The sequence below is a fragment of the Myripristis murdjan genome, chromosome 18 (genome assembly GCF_902150065.1).
Source record: "Myripristis murdjan chromosome 18, fMyrMur1.1, whole genome shotgun sequence".
In the NCBI taxonomy this organism is placed as follows: domain Eukaryota; kingdom Metazoa; phylum Chordata; class Actinopteri; order Holocentriformes; family Holocentridae; genus Myripristis; species Myripristis murdjan.
This window is the reverse complement of record NC_043997.1, coordinates 8,959,473-8,978,867: the sequence shown is the minus strand read 5'-3', so window position 1 is coordinate 8,978,867 and position 19,395 is coordinate 8,959,473. Positions and strand designations below refer to the sequence as shown.

General features: G+C 41.7%; 1 protein-coding gene across 1 annotated transcript in view; it reads left to right on the top strand.

Moving 5' to 3' along the window:
* Nucleotides 1-1,109: 1,109 nt before the first annotated feature.
* LOC115376204 (uncharacterized) overlaps nucleotides 1,110-19,395 on the top strand; it is a 94,046-nt gene continuing 75,760 nt past the window's right edge. Inside the window, exon 1 of the mRNA XM_030075696.1 lies at nucleotides 1,110-1,258. Coding sequence (XP_029931556.1) covers nucleotides 1,110-1,258 — 149 coding nt within the window. The remainder of the gene's footprint in view (nucleotides 1,259-19,395) is intronic.

Sequence of the window (19,395 nt, the reverse complement as noted above, 5' to 3'; positions counted from 1 at the left end):
TGAAACGGGTTAAAAATGTGGAAATCTTTTCTTTTTTGCTGAGTCTCCTCTCTTTGAACACACACACACACACACCCTCTTTCTGCATTTGACACACAAGTCCCCTGCAAGAGCACACACTCTCTCTCTCTCTCTCTCTCTCTCTCTCTCTCTCTCTCTCTCTCTCTCTCTCTCTCTCTCCAGCTGCCGGCTCAGAGGGACGAGTGCGGCGTTCCCCCTAATTCAGCTTTCATTTCCCTCGGCTTGTCCACTAATGACTTAAGCCCCCGGAATTCCCAAGTGCCGGATTTCTGGAGCGTCAGAGTGCCGGAACTGGAACAGGGAATGCTGAGGAAGCCTCTCTCCTTGTGGGAGGTCGGGGAGCGTCTGCTGACTGTTTTTGTTGTCTGTTTTTTTTTTTTTGTTCTTCGATCCGATCACCTCCGATCACCTGCAGCAGCTTCTGCAACCAGATCTGCTCCTTAACCTCACACATTATTGGAAAAAAAACTCCTCAGTTCAGGAATTCTTCTGGAATTACTTTTGGGATTAAACTGAGGATTTACCAAGGGTGAGATTAGCCTTTGTTTTTCTTTTTCTTTTTCTTTTTTTTTTTTAAGTGGAAATCGTTCACACCGGACACGGCTGAGGGACTTGGGTTGTCCTTTTATGTTCACGTCAATTTGTGGAGTTTTGGATTTATCTTGATATTTGGAAGTGTGTTGCTTTCCAACTGAAATCACGGACTGACTCAAAGTTTGGTACGGGGAGATCTGTGTGTGTGTGTGTGTGTGTGTGTGTGAGTGTGTGTGTGTGTGTGTGAGTGAGTGACAGAGAGAGAGGTGGATAGATAAGTACAGAGTGTTAGTTTGTGAGAAAGAGACTGAAAGGGAGATTAAAGTGTTACAAGTGTTTAAGAGAGGGAGTGTGTGTGCGTGTCTGTGTGTGTGTGTGTGTGTGTGTGTGTGTGTGTGTGAGTGAGTGACAGAGAGAGAGGTGGATAGATAAGTACAGAGTGTTAGTTTGCGAGAAAGACAGACTTGAAAGAGAGATTAAAGTGTTACAAGTGTTTAAGAGAGGGAGTGTGTGTGTGTGTGTGTGTGTGTGTGTGTGTGTGTGAGTGTGTGGCCATGCTGGAGGGAAAGAAGACCCCATGCTCACAACAGCAGAGCTCGGCGGGCGTTGGTCACCCAAAGGCGTCCAAGATCAACAGCACCAACCGCAACGCATCGACCGGTAAAACCACCAACAGCAGCGCCGCCTTTGACCCTGCACGCTGGTGAGTACACCGCCAATGTGTGTGTGTGTGTGTGTGTGTGTGTGTGTGTGTGTGTGTAGGAACCCCTTTTCCCCAACAGTAAATGAAGTCATCATATGGATGCATCATTTCACCCGGTGCTACTTCACACTTTGTGGTACTAAAATAAAAAAAAAAATCTAAAACTAACAGTGGAGCCGAATGGTGACCCTGCCTTATGTTCGTCAAATATATTGTTTCAATTCTCAGTCTGAATCCTGTTTTTCCCCCCTAACAATTTAAATAAATAGTCCTCTCCATAACCTTTTCCTCTGTGTCTCAAACCGCTGACGATACACACCGAACATGAGCTTGAAGCAGCAAAAACATTTTCCTTCTGTTACCTTCTCTGGTGTCCGTTCTGCCGGGGGTGGTTGTTAGTCGACATGCGGATCTGGAAAACATGTAGCAACAGGAAACATGATAATGGAAGTGACAGCAGAAATTGAAAGATCAACCAGCTCTGTGTTCCCTCAGACGCCCCTCAACTGCATGTTTTCTCAGACCCATGTTCCTTCATCTCTCTCTTTCTGTTCTGCTATGTTCCGTCAGCTTTATGTTCCCTCAGCTCCATGTTCTCTTGTCTCTGTGTTCCCTTATAGTAGCTCTATTCTCCGTAAGCTCTATGTTCCCTCAGACATCCCTAAACTTCATGTTTTCTCAGATCCATGTTCCCTCTTCTCTATGTTCCCTGAGCTCCATGTTCCCTCAGACATCCCTAAACTTCATGTTCCCTCATCTCTGTGTTCCCTTACAGTAGCTCTATTCTCCGTAAGCTCTATGTTCCCTCAGACATCCCTAAACTTCATGTTCCCTCCTCTCTGTGTTCCCTTAAGGTAGATCTTTTCTCCTTACACTTTATTTTCCCTACGACTTTTTTCAACTTCATGTTTTCTCAGATCCATGTTCCCTCTTCTCTATGTTCCTTGAGCTCCATGTTCCCTCAGCCCTATGTTCCCTCAGACATCCCTAAACTTCATGTTCCCTCATCTCTGTGTTCCCTTACAGTAGCTCTATTCTCCTTAACCTCTATGTTCCGTCAGACATCCCTAAACCTCATGTGCCCTCATCGCTGTGTTCCCTTAGAGGTCTATTCTCCTTAAACTTTATTTTCCCTACGACTTTCCTCCTTCGTGTTTTCTCAGGACCATGTTCCCTGAGCTCCATGTTCCCTGAGCTCCATGTTCCCACAGCTCTATGCTCCCTCAGACATCCCTAAACTTCATGTTCCCTCAGACATCCCTAAAATTCATGTTCCCTCATCTCTGTGTTCCCTTACAGTAGCTCTATCCTGCATAAGCCCTATGTTCCCTCAGACATCCCTAAACTTCATGTTCCCTCAGACATCCCTAAAATTCATGTTCCCTCATCTCTGTGTTCCCTTACCGTAGGTCTGTTCTCCTTACACTTTATTTTCCCTATGACTTTCCTCAACTTCATGTTTTCCATGTTCCCTCTTCTCTATGTTCCCTGAGCTCCATGTTCCCTCGGCCTTATGTTCTATCAGCTTTATGTTCCCTCAGCTTTGTTCCCTCAGCTGCATTCACTCAGTTCTATGTTCCCTCAGCTCTGTATATTCTTTCAGCTCCATGTTTCCCCGGATCAGTGTTCACAGTCGATCCTGATAAGGAAAATTTGTACTAAAATGTCGGGTACAACCACAGGAAGAAGGTGAAAAGCGTGTGACTTATTTTACCATAGTAGTAGCGGTTCTTACATGTTACTGAAACTGTGCAAAACCCACAGCGCAGATGTTGTGAAAATGATGAAACGCCCAATCTGATTCTAATCTGAGTGTGTCTGCTTCGTATTTTCATTTGACCTCCAAAACTCATCAGAATCAATGTCAGCAAATTCAGAAACACATGAGAGAGGAACTCTCGAAAGCCAAAAGTCAAGACTATCATTGGATGTTGTACATTAATAGGAAATCTTTTTACACCTCATTCATAATCACATTAGACTGAAACAGTGCACAGTGTCATAACTCAGAGGATATATCAGCACGTCCAAAACATGAGCGGTGTAGTTTGACCTGCCCAGACGAAAACCACTGAACAGCACTGAAAAAAAGACACAGGGTTGTTTAAAAAATAAGTATTCCATGTAATTTATCCCTAGATTGCTATTAAGAATGGCAAAACGGCACAAATGAATAATGCAGTTGCGTTCATGAGGAGAGACTTCTTACATAATCTACTCCTCCAGGGCCAGAAGAAGGTTTGAATGTAGCTTCTCTCCTTCTTAACATGTTAAAAACATCTATGTCCACCATGTCAGCTGTACCAGCGATGTGTTTGTCATGAGGGAGGGACGGTTTCTATCCTCGGTGATTCTATGGCAGCCACATTCTTGCATTGGCATGCGTGCCTATGTAGTAATTAGCAAGTGTGAAATCGTCCCCTGGTATTACCCTCCGACCCTATAGCTAAAACCAGAGGACAACTGTGTGTCTACATATGTGTGTGTGTGTGTGTGTGAGTGTTGGTGCAATGTGGGGCGAACCCAGCATGACAGAATAAAGCCTGGACCGATGCTCCTAGTGAAGTATTTATTTATGTGTTTGCAACTGCTGTTAAACTCTTCAGCTGTGGTTCACACCAAACTAGGTGAAGACCACGAGCTAAAGCGAAATGCAAACTGAGTGGTTTTCTTCATTTTAATACGGTCCCAGAGACATTTTACATGTCTGGGAGATGGGTTTCTGTCTAAAGGACAGCCACTGCACAGCATCCAGGGCTCGGGCAAAGATCTGGTTGCGTGTAAAATTTCATATTTGTGTAGTTTTACTGGTGTCATGACCCTGTTCTGGTGAGTGACTGATGGGAGCACAGGAAAAATACCAAGAGGGGGGTCCAGATCCTAGGGAAGACATTGCTGCAGTTATCACCGTCCATGGAAGTATTATGGGAATGTTTCTGCACCACCATTTTCAATTCAACACTTTAGCTTGGCATCACAAACATTAGCAGTCTTTCCACTGAGCAAGGGCTGTCTTCAATGGCCCTCGGCCCCGGCACCCGACACTTCACTGCAGAGCTGTGTACCATGGGAATTTTTTCCTTTGGACACCACTTGTCCCCTGGTCCTCGACTGACCAGGACTGCCGCTTGTTCACTATCTTTCTTTTCTCTGTTATTTTTCTGCTATAAAACCTTTGGCCCTTAACTCTGAGCCAGGCCTTGGTCTGACATGAAGTGGACCCAAAACACAGTCACACCTGCAAAGCTTGCAAACCGCTCCAGTCTGCTGTCAAAAAAGCTGAAATCATCATAAACGCTGTCTTAAATTTGCTTTGACATTTTTTTGCAGCTATTTCTCAGCCATAGTGTGTTATTATTATTATTATTATTTTAATAGCAGGCTCGTTATCAATAAACTGTGCATCATTTAGAGGTCCTCTTTGATCCTAAAAATTGTTAGTTGGCTTGTGAAGTAGTGAAAATGGCTGGTGAAATTTAGGATCCATGAGCCACTGTGGCCACTGGACCATTTTTTAAAATTATTATTTAATTTAATTTAATTTAATTTAATTTAATTTAATTTAATTTTATTTTATTTTATTTTATTTAATTTTATTTTTTAAGTTTGGTTGAAGAATTTTGGGGAACATTAGTTACTTCTGTGGACTTTCCTTTCATTTATTTTGTTATTATTTACATGATTTACTTGATTTTTTTCTCTAATTGTAAGTGATTGACTGAGTTCATTCATTCATTCAGTCATTCACTGATTCACTCAATCACTCATTCATTTGTTAGGTTTTTCATTCATAGGACTCAAATCCTAAGTAGTCATTCATTTATTCATCCATTCTCCCAATCCCCCCTTCACTCAGTTACTATTCATTCATGCAGTCATTGTGTGGTTTACATTCATTCGTTCATTCAGATCATCCTCCTCAGTGCCTCCTTTATTTTCCAGGTTTTCATCATCCCTTCATCAACACGTTCTCACTTGTTCATCCTCCCATCCTCCTCTTCATCACCTTCATTACAGTCTGTCACGTGTCGTCGGCTTTAATTTGCACTCATTTATTCATCGTTCCTCTTCTCCTTCCATCACGTCTGGTCTCCTCAGGCCTTCATTCATTCATTCATCCAACAGGCCACCTCCTGTGTGTGTGTGTGTGTGTGTGTGTGTGTGTGTGTGTGTGTGTCAGCTGAATGGTATGTGAACCACAGCTGATCGATCAATCAGCTGGTCGATATTATTGCCCGATGTTGCTTCATCACAGGTGTATTGATATTAGTGTGTAATAACCCATAGAGATCATTTAACCCTTTGAAACCCACATGGGCTGGCTTTTATTTTGAAAGGGTTTATTTCATCCTCTAAACAACTTTTTTATTTTGAGAGATTTTTTTTCCAGTACTTTTTTTTTTTTTTTTTTTTTAGTATTTACTCAGTGCTTACTTTTGTTTTTATTTTCAAATTATTTTTCATTTTGTTTTATTTTTAAGTTATTTATTTATTAATTCAATTATTGTATTGTATTCAATTATTATTATTATTTACAATTTACTCAGTGCTTACTTGTGGTAATTTTTTAAAAAAATTATTTATTTATTTATTCATGCTAACTTCTGGTAATTTTTTTTGTATTCACTTTTTTGCCTGTTTGTCTCACTAATTTTTCATTTTTTAAAAATTATTTATTTATACTAATTTGTTCATCTCCTTTTTGCCCCGTGATTTAGAAAAAAAATCAAGGGAGGTTGCTCGGGTTTCAAAGGGTTAAAAATGTTGTTAGCCAATCACAGCTGAGCAGACGGTGATAGTTAAGTTTATTGTTCATCTGTAAAATATAAAGTCTCCGGTACACATCTTCATTTCTACGACCGGGATTTGATTCATTGCTAAAAATGTGTGTTTTTATGGATAACATTGATCCCAATAATCAGTATCGGTCAGTTCCTACAGGGCATTCCTGACTTCACAGTTGTTTAGTATCACTGCTACAACACATCATATTAATAGGCATGGAGGCATCACATATGCACACACAACATCTCTCTCTCACGCACACACTATACACAGATTCCCACTTCTCTCTTTAAAATGTATAGGATCTGGTCTGTAAATTTGTTTTTCTTTCTTTTAAAATTTATTTAATTTATTTGAATCTTGCATTACCAATAATTTTAGTGCAGGTGTCAGTAGGGCTGGTGATGTATATTAAACTGAATATTAAACTGATATCATGATAGGAGCATAGATAAGGCTTAATCACAGTAAAGAGGTGCTTTTATGTTTTCTTTTTTCCAATATGATGGATATCTGGTGTCTGATTGTGGAGCAAAAACCCTCTCGTGGTGTTTATTCCCCCTCTTCCAAACAAAAGGAAAGAAAGGAACTGGAGGAGCCGTCAGGACAGCGTCCCGTGTGAGGCAACAGAATCGTAAAATCCAAAATGCTTTTAATAGTTTTCCTAATATACCACCAGGGGTAGCCGAGACATCCTTTGTACAACATAATGCTGACATTAATGGAGGTGTTTATTACTTTGCGTGCATGTGTGTGTGTGTGTGAGTGTGTTTGTGTGGGTATTTCTGGGTGTGTGTTACAGTCTCATGCCTTTAGCCCATTATAGGCCTAAGCTGAGCTCTGATGGGATGATAGTATAAAGAAAAGTACACAGTATAACACCACCCAGACTGTTTGTGTGTGTGTGTGTGTGTGTGTGTGTGTGTGTGTGTTCAGATACAGTTAAAAGTGAAATAAAGAGCGGGGTAAGCAAAGCATTAGAGAAACAAGAGATACAGCAAGAAAGACAGAAATAGAAAGGGAGAGAGAGAAAATGAACATGCAAGTGTGTGTGAGTGTGTGTGTGTGTGTGAGAGAGAGAGAGAGAGAGAGAGAGATGTTTTGGGATGTAGGGTGTGAAATAGCTCTGGTCTGAAGCAAGGCTTTGCTCTGAGCTCTCTGTTGCTGTGGATTTAGACGGCTGGATTTAGGTGTGTGTGTGTGTGTGTGTGTGTGTGTGTGTGTGTGTAAATTTGATTTACCTTTGCCTTATCTATATCTCCACGTTTTATCACGACTCTGTCATCTGATGCCTCCATCACACTCTATATAGAGCCTGATTTACAACCCCACACACACACACACACACACACACACACACACACACACACACACAGTTTTTGGGAATGCATACATATCTCTCTCCTTTCTGATTTACAGCTGTGTGAAAGCCTTTCATGTATATGTGAGCTGTCCAACATGGCTTTGCATCTCTCGCTCTCTCTCTCTCTCTCTCTCTCTCTCTGTCTCTCTCTCTCTCTCCGGTTCCAGCTCTCCCTGCGGCGGCGACACGTTGAAGTTATGAAGTCTGTGTCACTTGAGAGCATTTTACACGTTGACGGAGTGTCATCGGCCTTATGCCGCCTCAGTAAATGTTAAAAAAATCTCATTACATACTGCACATAATGCAGAGTGACCGGGGGAATGCGCGCTAAATGTAGACACAAGTAAAGCCCTATTTGCCATATTCACACAGCGGCAATTATGCTCTAACATGGAGGTCGGGTGGTATCCAGATTTTATTACTCTCAGTACTAGAGATGCACCGATTGTAATTTTTTTTGGCCTCCACAAAATTATTATAACTAGAATTGTTACCAAAGTTTATGTGTCAGGTACTTTATGTTTCTTTATTGACGACCTAAATAGCCCTTTAAATAAAACATAACCCCCCCACCCCCACTTATACATCCAATATTCCTATTACACCACTATGGAAAAATATGCAAATCACCATAAAATCTCACTGATTGACCTAAAATTGGAAAGAAATATTATTTTTTGGTGTTTTAATGGCTTTATATTATTTCTAAGTACAGATTTTTGTTATTTATAACCGATGTGTTACAAAGTGTGTACAGGACATTGAAAACATATCATCATGTGAATTTCATCTTTACCCGGTAGTGCCCATTACATTAGGAACACTCATTAAATATGAAGCAAAAAAAAAAAAAAGTTAATCATTTACCCCATATTGACCCCAAACATAATAGGAGGGTTAAGAACTATAATGCAGAGAAAGATGTACAAATATAATTTTTTTTAACTTGTCTTTAATGAGAAATTCGCAAATCTGATCAGTTTCAGCAGGTCTCAGAGCAACAGAATGATATTACAAGGCACCAAGGGCCCTATCTTGTGCCACCCGCTACCCGCTGCCACTACCCGCTACCTGCAAATTGCGGATTTAGGAACTTCCGCTATCCCTAAACGGTATCTTGCGCCACCCGCTACCCGCTATCCGTTATGCCGACTCCGTCATTTGCGCCTGGAGGTGTGTCTGTGGGTGTGTTTCATGCGCTATCCCTAAAGTTGCTATCTTGCGCACACACTTTAGGGATAGCGGATAGCGGGTGGTCAGGACCACCCGCTATCCGCTAAAGTTTGGGCTGTTACGATCCCTAAAGTTTGGGCTGTTACGAGAGCGCGCCCAGGCGGCTTCAATGCACGCCCCGACGGAGCCTCGCCACGCACACGGTCGGACTGATACCGGGACGCCACCGGAATGGACTGAGTATATTACTCATATAGACTGTTTAGAGGAAAGACTGTTTTAATTGGACACTTACGCCAGCACATTTTATTGTTTTATCATAAGCCAGCAGCTGTGCTATATTTTTATTTTTAATATTTTATTTGCCCAATCTACCTTGTCAATAAATTAGTTTACACATAGTTCCACCTCTGCCTCTTGTGTGTGTGTTGTGTGATCGGGGGATTTTACTCAATCAGTACAACCTTGTGACACGTCCACTTGGACACATGTGGCTCCACCTCCCGAATTAACTCGCCTATAATATAATATATAATATGTATATAAAGCCAACTTGGTTTAGCCTCAGTAGAAGCCCTGAGAAAATCTACCTCCCTCTCTCCATCGCGGGTTTAGGATTTAGGATTTAGGATAGCACAGCCTGCCCTTAAAGGCAATGGCACCTGGCACACTGATTGGTTTAACTGGCGTAACGCCCAAAACACGCCTATGCATAATATAGCGGGTAGCGGAGGTGTTTTGCGGATAGCGGGAGGTGCACAAGATAGCAACTTTTACGGGGGAACGCCTCTTCCTAAATCCTAAATCCGCAAATAGCGGGTTTAGGGAGTCTGGCGCAAGATAGGGCCCCAAATCTCAGTTATAAATTAATTCTAAAAACTACATTGTGCTGCTTAAGGTGTCAGATTAGGTTTGTTGTTCTGAATGATCTGGAAGTCGATCCTCTGCGGCTTCACTGTACACTTGCATACATTTGTTATCTTCTCTGTTTACTGTAAAGTACTTCCACACGGCCGACATGTTGTGTGAGTGATTGTCTGCACGTGACTGAACCACGTCGTGTGATGCTGTGTTCACGTGAAATCCGACAGACGGTGGACGGCGACCTGGATGTCATTTGAGTGGATGAGAGCAGGGCGGGGAAATTTGTGGAGGCCGGCGGAGAACAGCGGCAAAGGAAATGATCTTTGTAAGCAACACGGCATCACCACGGCAACATATCGACATGCGTGTTTTGTTTTGGCGTCCGGCTGTTCCATCATCCATCGTCATCTGCCGGATTCCATGTGAACGCAGCATAAATGTTGCGCCACGCAACCAGCTAAATTGAGGCTGACTGGCCGATCACTGCATCGTCAAATTACACCGGGGTACACTGTGTTACTGAGCGATTTTAAAACATGATGGTGTTAGGGGTTTGAAGGAGAATTTAAATGCGTTCTTGTGTTCGTTGCTAGACACCGTCTCCGTCCACATGGTGGAGGTCGCGCCACACTTCACCGAGCCGTCAGGGTACTAAAGACGAAAATCAAGTTTTTAACCCTGTTACCTTGGCCATGTGTCGTTTTTAATTTGCTTTTTTCCAATTTGAAACTGCAACAAAGAACAAAAATCCGAACTAGGACAGGTGGGGTTGGTGACATCATAAGCCTAATGAACCAGTCCCATCATGGTGCTTTCCATAACTGCAGCCTAAACCCCACCAGTCGTCTCAATGTTTTATTTAAAAAAAAATATACATACACACACAAACTCACACACACACACACAAAAATGTCCCCCCCAAAAATATTGCTGGAATATATTAGCAATTCAATGTTCAGGCATATCTGTACCCTCCAATGCTGAAATGGTGGTTTATATATATATCAACAATGACAACTCCAAATGGCTGCTTCACATGAACTATATTAGTGTAGAGATTCACATATTTTTTTTTTTTTTTTTTTTTTTTTTTACAGGATTATATTATCAAATACACATCCCAGTCTGCGTTTTTTGTGACATTGTGATTTTCAAGCAACCACATTTTTTTAAAAAGTGAAAGCAAAAATGCTCATCCTGTGACTCGTCGGTTGGAAGCAGCGTCATCGACGGTGATTCCAAATCAGAGGGTTCCAGATCGCAGCTGATTTTAGGCAAAAGTCACGGCAAAGTTTTCACATCAGGGCAAAGCCGAGATGGGAAAACCAAATGCTGTCCCACAACCGGAGGAAACACTGCGGTCAGCTCAAAAACACACTGACCTTGTGCAACACACACACACACACATTATACACGCTCACCATATGACCAAACACCTCGTAAAAGGGGTTTTGGTATTTGGAATCTGTGGGGTGCGTGTTTATATGTGTGTGTGTGTGTGTGTGTGTGTGTGTGTGTGTTTATGAGAACAGGTGGACCTGAAAGTGCAGCTGCTCCTTTTCTTCTGTTTTTGCTTCATCGTCTCCCCCATTTCTCTCCTCTGTCCTCTCAACCTTCACTTCACTTTGCTTTCCACATCTCTCTCTCTCTCTCTCACACACACACACACACATGCACACACACTCGCAAACACTCAGACAGGCACTTCTCTTAAAGTTCACACCATTATTTCTGTGTCCTGTTCTGTTTTCGCTGAGCTGTCTCCTATTCGTTGACCGTTAACACTTTAACACAGCGTTACACACACACACACACACACACACACACACACACACTCCACCACTCGTCACAGTCCTAATGCTTTTACTGGTTTTTACTGGTTCCATGACTGGTTCCAGCTCAGGTGTAGTGCAGGTGAACTGAAGACATGCAGCTACACATAAGCACCAGGAAAATCCACCATCCGCTAGAGCAGAAAATCTCCCTTTTAGTCTCATCTTCAGTGTTTAAAGTCTTGTTCTTCATCAAAAATTTAATTTAAATTGAAATTTCATTAATTTTCCCACTGAGACCCGACTAAAGCTAGATCACATGACGTTTCCCGTGCAGCTACAATCGAGTTTGACCACATGAAATGTTCAATTGATCCGAAACATCAGTGGCAAACATCAGGTTTTGGTGTCACTATCAAAGAGCGAGGGCCTTCTTTTAGTTCAACGATCACACGGGGAGAAATCCATCGTAGAGGAGACACAGCAGAGGGAAAAAATAAAACCAGAATGCAATGCAGCAATGAGACATGCCGGGGGTTGATTAAGGAGTGTGATTTTTACTTTTCACTGACATTGTGGGAAATCACTAACTCGACATTTCAATTAAAGACGATCACCGTCACCGTGCAGCTCGGCCTCAGCGAGCGACCGGGTCCGCGTCGCGACCCGTTCGTTAGTTCGGCCAATCGTGAAGAGAGTTTCTGGGTCAAGCGGCCAATCCAGCGGCAGATAGAGGCGACTTCACGTAACGAGTGGGGACAGGACGTCAGAGCGCACAGCCACGACTGGCATGAATGTAGGACGTGTGTGTGTGTGTGTGTGACGAGGAGAGTGAGAGATTACATTAAAAAAAAACTTAATAATTTTTTATAAATCAGTATCTCTTTAATACACTCAGATGTCGACTGTTTAAAAAAAAAAAAAAATGACACCGGCCCTCCCATTCTGACACTTACACTTAAACTGAAGCAAATTGTTGTTTCATATGAAAATAATAATATTTTTTCATGAATGAATCATTTGCATTCCTGTAAAATATTGCCTGAGGTAATTCCATATCATATAATATTGTTTTATATTATTTATAGCATGTTATTATTGGTTAATCGTACTTTTATTATTGAGGTGTACTGTTAGAGGCTTATTGAACTGCCTTGAACTGAGAAATATCGACAGTGTGTGAGCAAGTGTGAGTGTGTGGAAGTATAAACCTTTTTTTTTAGACTGATTTAAATTATTATTATTATAATATATATATATATATATATATATATATATTTTAATCAGACATTTAAACAAAATCAAAGCCCCTCTCTCTCCTCTCTATAGGCTTGATTTAAGCGAACATTGCATTCGTCTCCTAAAATAGTAAAAGTCTTGCAGCTCACTGGCCATATCAGCTGATACGGTGTAAAGTTTAGTGTGTGTGTGTGTGTGTGTGTGTGTTTCTGAGACAGGACGACACGTTCCGTTGCGGTGATGAAAACTCTCCTCAGCTGTAAAAGAAGCTGAGGTGTGATGATGTAACCCGAACTACGCACACGCACGCACACACACACACACACACACACACTTAATCACTGCACCCTGTGATGCAGTATCACTATCATTTTCCGATGTCCATCATCCTCCGTGAGGTCAGGGCGAGGCACGAGGAGCTTCAGATGGTCATATTTAATAATCAGACTGGTGGAGATGCACTGCAGAGTTCGCAGTAGAAAACAATAAAAACAAAACAAAACAAAACAAATTACATCTCAATAATAACCAGGCTAGCAGAAAAAAAAAACACATAATGTCCAGTAATACACTAAGTAAAACCAGAATAACATGATGACGTAGATCGCTTACTGTGACTGTCACCACATTTTGAATCAAATCCATGACATAGATCATGGGAGCCTTTCAAAATAAAAGCTCAGTCACCAAAGATGAGAAGAGGAACCAGCTTCTACTTGGTTGGCTCTACTTTTTCTCATTTCCTGATTTCATGATACCATTTAGGACCATTTAGACTCCAAAAAAAAAAAAAAAATGCAAAAATGTGGAATAAGTGTGGGAATAAGGCGCAACAAATTGAGAACCATGTAGACTCAACCATCATATTCATCACGTTATGTGCATTTTCAGTGATGAAATGCTCAGGTCCTGGCACGATGAGCTACAGCGGGAAATTTAATACTTTACAATGAGGTGAACGCTGTGATTTATTATGGAATACAATGTACATCACATTATGCATAACAGTATGTTATGTATTTATGGGCAACATACACACACGTCCATACACCAGTGTGCTGGGATATAAACAAAATCATGGCATCTCAATGTTACAACTGTTAATAAGATAGACATAGACACACACACACACACACACACGTGTCCAGGCCACCCGGTGCTGAGTGACTGGAGCTCTGTGTATGAGCTGATTGCGATTTGTTTTCATGAGTGCCAATTAGACCCTCTGTTAACTGCTCCTTAGAGGATGGCAGCGCTCTTACACACATGCACACACACACGCACACACACACACACACACAGGGAGACGAACATGAACACTAGTGCACTCAACAAAACAGGAAACAGTCAAAAACGTGTGAAATGTATGAGCCAATTTAGTTTTTGAAGCTCTTTGCTGTATATTTCAGCTCCAAAATGATTATTTTTAGTGGATATTATATATTATGATATAGCTTTTTATGTCTCAGCACACACACTCGAACCCATCGTGTGTTTCCAAGCTCCCCCTTCGTCTCCCTCCTTCAAACCGCCTGTCGAAAAAACATCTCTCAGATCCGAGCGCATTAAAACGCCACCGGCCGAGGAGAGATTTATGACTCTGACATATGTATCGTTGGGGTTTGTCCGGTGTGGGTTACCGTACACGCCCTGCCGTCCCCGGCGTGTGATTTACAGCCGTGTGTCTGGTCGGCTGCCGAGCGCGTCGCCGGGGGGCCGCAGCTCCCAGCCCAGGAGCTCCCAGGAGCCTCGGAGGTAACCTCACACCCGCGTCACACGAGATGTCAGTCAAGCGAGGTCGAGGTCAAGGTCAGGATGGATGTCATAAGATTTTGACTGTCCCACGTGTTTTTTTTTTTTTTTTAGAGGCGAGGACATTATGAGGGGATAACTGAACTCAATCATTTCGTCTCAAATTCAGTCTTAAAATCCTGTTCTTCCTCAAACAAAGTGAAAAAAAAAAAAATCTGCCAGTTGGACAAGATAATCCCATTTGTCTAAATACTGTATGTTGAAACAAAGCACCAGTGGTAGAAAGTGTACTGGAATCAGCCCCTCAAGCAGAAGCACTGTCACTTTTTCTGGTGTTTTACTGCAGTAGAAGTAGAAGTTCTGCTGTAAAAACTCACTGCAGTACAGATAAAAATGAATACTCAGCGCTCAAAAAGTACAAGTATACACAAAAGCTACTCAGTGACAGGAACATGAGTAAATGTAATGAGTTACTTCACCTCCGCAAGGCAGAATAAGGCAGACTATAGATAGATAGATAGATAGATAGATAGATATACTTTATTGATCCCAACCAGGGAAATTCTCGTGTTACAGCAGCATCAGTAGAAACATATAATAAAGTTAAATAAAATAGCATAAAGACTAAATATATACAATAAAGACTATAAAGACTAAAAACTAAAAATATACAATAAGGGCTAACTAGCCCTTAGACTAGCCCACAAAGATGACAAAAGTTTCTCTTGATTCAAGAACATTTTGGAAATAAGTTGATTATCATTAGAATCAAGTGGGATTATCTTATCCCACTGGTAGATTTTTTTGAGGCAAGCGAGACTTTAAGTCTTTGTGTGACACCAGATTATTTCAGATGGAGATTTTTTGCAGTGTACATACTAAAGACCTTGTAATGGGAATCCTGAGGGAGCCAAAATGTCTATAATTTCATCTGTAAATTAGTTTTGGCACATCTTCTTCTTCCTCTTCTTCTCCTCTATGTGTAATTTCAGGAAGATTTGAAGTGAATTTTTAGAGGTCAATCAGCATTAATATTGTGTTTTTCTCCAAACCGGGTAACAAATCTACCAAAGAGTTTTAACTCTGAAGACAAGACTTAAGGACTTGTTAAGACGCTTTGCAGTGTGCAGACGTCACGTTTCGCTTCGCTAAATCAGCCGCTGACAAAATGTGAAATCTTAACCTCACACAGCGATGCGTTTAATCACCCCCGTTTGAATGCGTGCCACTGAAAAGCATTAATTACTAACGGGGTATAAATAGCACTAAAGAGGACGGGAGGGTCGGATGATGACACACTCGAACCCGAGTTTCTTTTTTTAAACCTTCTAATTTTCCAAGGAAGCATTTTTCCTCAGCACACCAGCCCTCTGCTGCCTTGCTCAAGGGCATCTTGGCAGCCATAGTGATGGGACGGGGGAAGGGAGGCGGGGGCATGACTCACTCGCCCTCCCCAGCCCAGAAACTCCATTTTGCCAAGGCGAGGAAATAGGAGCCGTGTTTTTTTTTCTGGAAAGATCCCGGCGTCGAAGACAGATACTAATTTGAGATTTCACATTCCTGGTCGGGGCTGGCGGCGGCCGGCCCTCGCTGGCCACTGATGCGGGGTCAGGTTACCTCCGGACGAATTGTTGACATCATTAGAGGGGATGAAGCTCATATCTGACCTCGTGTTCGAGGGCGGGGGGAGGGAGATGCTGCGGATTCGCGCGGGGGCACGGATAAATGTGCGTGTGTGTTTGTCAAATTCAGATCAATAAGAGCGAAGAGAGACATAAAGTGTGATTACTGCGCACTGTAATGACCACAGTTTACAGTTGGTGGATAAGGAGAGAGAGATTACATTCTGTCTTCAAATGGGATCACACACCTCGTCAAACTCTTTGAGCTTGTTGAACATGACTTTTTTTTTTTTTTTTCCAAACAGTTTGACTCTGCTGCTAATTTCAAGCAAGCTGCACCTACTCAATATGAATTTACACCTTTTGTAATTTAAGTTTTGCCCACATGCAGCCAATTATTAGTCACTGGGTCTCATATTCAGCTGAAAAATCTTGTTTTTCTTCGAACAAGGTAAAAAAAAATAAAAAATCTCCCAGTAAGATGAGGTAATCACACTTATTTCAGTTTTTTTTTTTTCTGGAAACAAGTATAAATCTGTTGAAACAAGGCAGAATAAGGCAGATCAGCCCACTAGGATTGATTAAAACGACACTTGATTCAAGAAAATTTCTGGAAACAAGTTGGATTTAAAAAAAAAAAAAAAAAAAACAAGATCTGAACCCTGAATATCAGATTAAATGACATGTTAAGATGCAGATTTTTTTTTTTTTTTGCTGCTGAGATTTAAAGTGTCGCTCGGTGGATTGTGTGTACGCCATAGGCCATAGTTTATGCCATAGGGGGCGGCTTTCAAGGTCTGTCCCGTGGAGTGCTGAGTGAGTGTTCGCTGGTATGCAAACCAACATTAAACTGTTAGATTTATGGAGTCTGAGGTAACACTCCCCTCCTGTGGATGGAGAGAAAGACATGTAATATATGACAGCCACATCATCTTTCAAAAATAGCTTTGCTGTGTCAGAAAGTCTTCTTCAGAGCTTCTTTAAAATATCACTAAATGTCCCAAAAATGTTTTTTTTAAATATATCTAAATGTCTTTACATGTATGGAAATGTCTCTAAAACCTGGAAAATTTCTCTCAACATCTTTAAACATTTGTAAGTCTCATAATGTCTCTAAAATATCCCTAACAATGTTTTTTTTTTTTTTTTAATCACATTTAAAGTTAGTAGCACATTTGATTTTCAGATTTCATGATGGCAGATTTGGTGGAGGAAATACAGAGGATGAGGCCTGTCAACGGCGGCAAAATAATAATAATCTCTGCTCTTTGCTTCAGTGCTGCCGAAGAAAAAAAAAAGCAACTTTTTGATACTTTCTCTTTGTTGCTATCCTATATAAAACTCCCTGTAAAATAAGATGTCTTACACTGGCTGTGTTTGACGGTTTCAGGTTGCTATGGTTACCCCATATTTCCAACCAGAGCACTTGAAGTGAGAAACTTGTACTTCCCATGTTGGAGGTACAAACTGCTGACATGCAGCCGCCTTGGAAGCCCAAGTCGCTCGCAAGCAGTGAAACGCAGCAGAACCGCATCAAAACACACGGTTACTAAACGCAGGGCTTGTTTGAAATTATTCAACGTATTTCCAAGTCTAAATTCTGCAAAAGTAGGTCTAAGAGGGAGCACTGTGCAATAATTTATACCATTTCAACAGTGCAATATCCCTGTGTATATATGGTGTATATGGGTTTGGGCTCAGTTTCATATTTCTGTATTTATTGTTGTAATATTTTGTGGGATTAATGCCCATATTTAGATATAATGCACATAATGCACATACTTATTAATGCACAAGTCAAATGAATGCAGATATTTATACATAATGCACATACTTTTCAACCCCTTTCTAAGGCACATATTTTTATATTTCTTATTTCTTTTTCTGTTTGTTATAATTTAATTCTTCTCTTTGGGATTTAAATAACTGCAGCTCAATAAAGTGTTTCTGATTCTTAATTTTTTTTATTTATGTTTTATGCATTATAAAAACAACAGTGGAATAACTAATATCACTACAGAGTATTATTACTCAGATCACTAATATTACAAGCAAGAATGAGGGAATGAGGTAAGGAGGTCAAAGGTCAAGCTTTACCTGCGCATGTGTTAAACTCAGACAAAGTGATTATATTTGTGTGTGTGTGTGTGAGGTCCATGCCGGGGCCTTGGGCAGGGTAGCGATGACAGCCGAAAATAAAACCCAGCCTGTTTTGGCTCAAACTCCCCTTCAGACTCTCTCTCTTACACACACACACACACACACACACACACATACACACATTTAACACACACACGGAGCGCTGCCAGTCAGCTGCTGCGCCGTGGTCAGGTGTTAAGTCCTGCGGTCCGTAGCGGATAAAGAGGATATATTAGTAATACGGTGCAATACCCACCAGAGAGCGATCCTTTAATGAAAATATTAATCGTCACCTTTTGATAAACTGTTGCTCCAACAGTCTGTAAAATCAACAGCCGTTCATTTAACCAAGATATCAGGCCCAAACCGGCTCTAAGTATAGGACACGGTTGGAGATGTGCGTGTGTGTGTCCGTTCAATCCCGCTTGGGGAATGTCGGTGTCTCATGATCTGATTGGCCGGCGCGGTGTTCCCCCGTCTCGTGACTTAGCAACAAGACCGATCGGGACGGGAGCGCCAAAACTCTCCCTAAACTCGGCCGATCTAGATCTGTTTAGACACAGGAACAGTTTATCTTCTTTAATAGGGCTCATGTGAGTCTGTGTGACGTGACGTGATGGTGTAAAATTTGATACGTAAAGCTGTATGAAGCTAATAGAGAGGAAAGAAAGCACAAGAGTCAAGGTCACTGTCTGTTTGACCATGGTGTTTAAGCCCTGTTACATGGACAAAAGCATCGGGCCACCATCACATCACACTTACAGGAGCTTTGCTGACCTCCCATTCTAAATCCATAGGCATTTATATGGAATTGGTTGCCTCCTTTGCAGCTAGAACAGCTTCCACTCTTCTGAAAAGGCTTTCTACCAGATGTTGGAGTGTGTCTTTGGGAGTTTCTGCCCGTTCATCCAGAAGAGCATTTGTCAGGTTAGACACTGATGTTGGACCAGAGGGCCCGGCGCGCGATCTCCGTTCTAGTTCATCCCAGAGGTGTTGGATGGGGTTGAGATCAGGGCTCTGTTGCCCCTTTTCCATCAAAAAGAACCTGGTGCTAGTTCAGTGCTGGTGCTAGAGCCGGTGCTTAACTGGTTCCAACAAAGAACCGGTTTGCTTTTCCATCGGCCAAGAGCCAAGTGGAGCCAAGTCAGAGCCACGTCATGACGTCAGCGGAAAACTTGATCACGTGGGTGTGCGAGACGCTCGCTCGGAATCACAATAACCAACATGGACGACAAATGGACGACCCATCGTAGCGGTACAAATACTGTTCGTGTCTTTACAAGCTGACATTGTGATCCAGAGGCGAAAAACGCAACTATTGCTGGCTATCTGTCGTATTTGTGGTCGGAATGAATGGCGACTACGTTTAGCTATACGTTTATAGTGTTTGCTGTTCCTGATTGGGTATGTGACCCTGCCCACCAATGA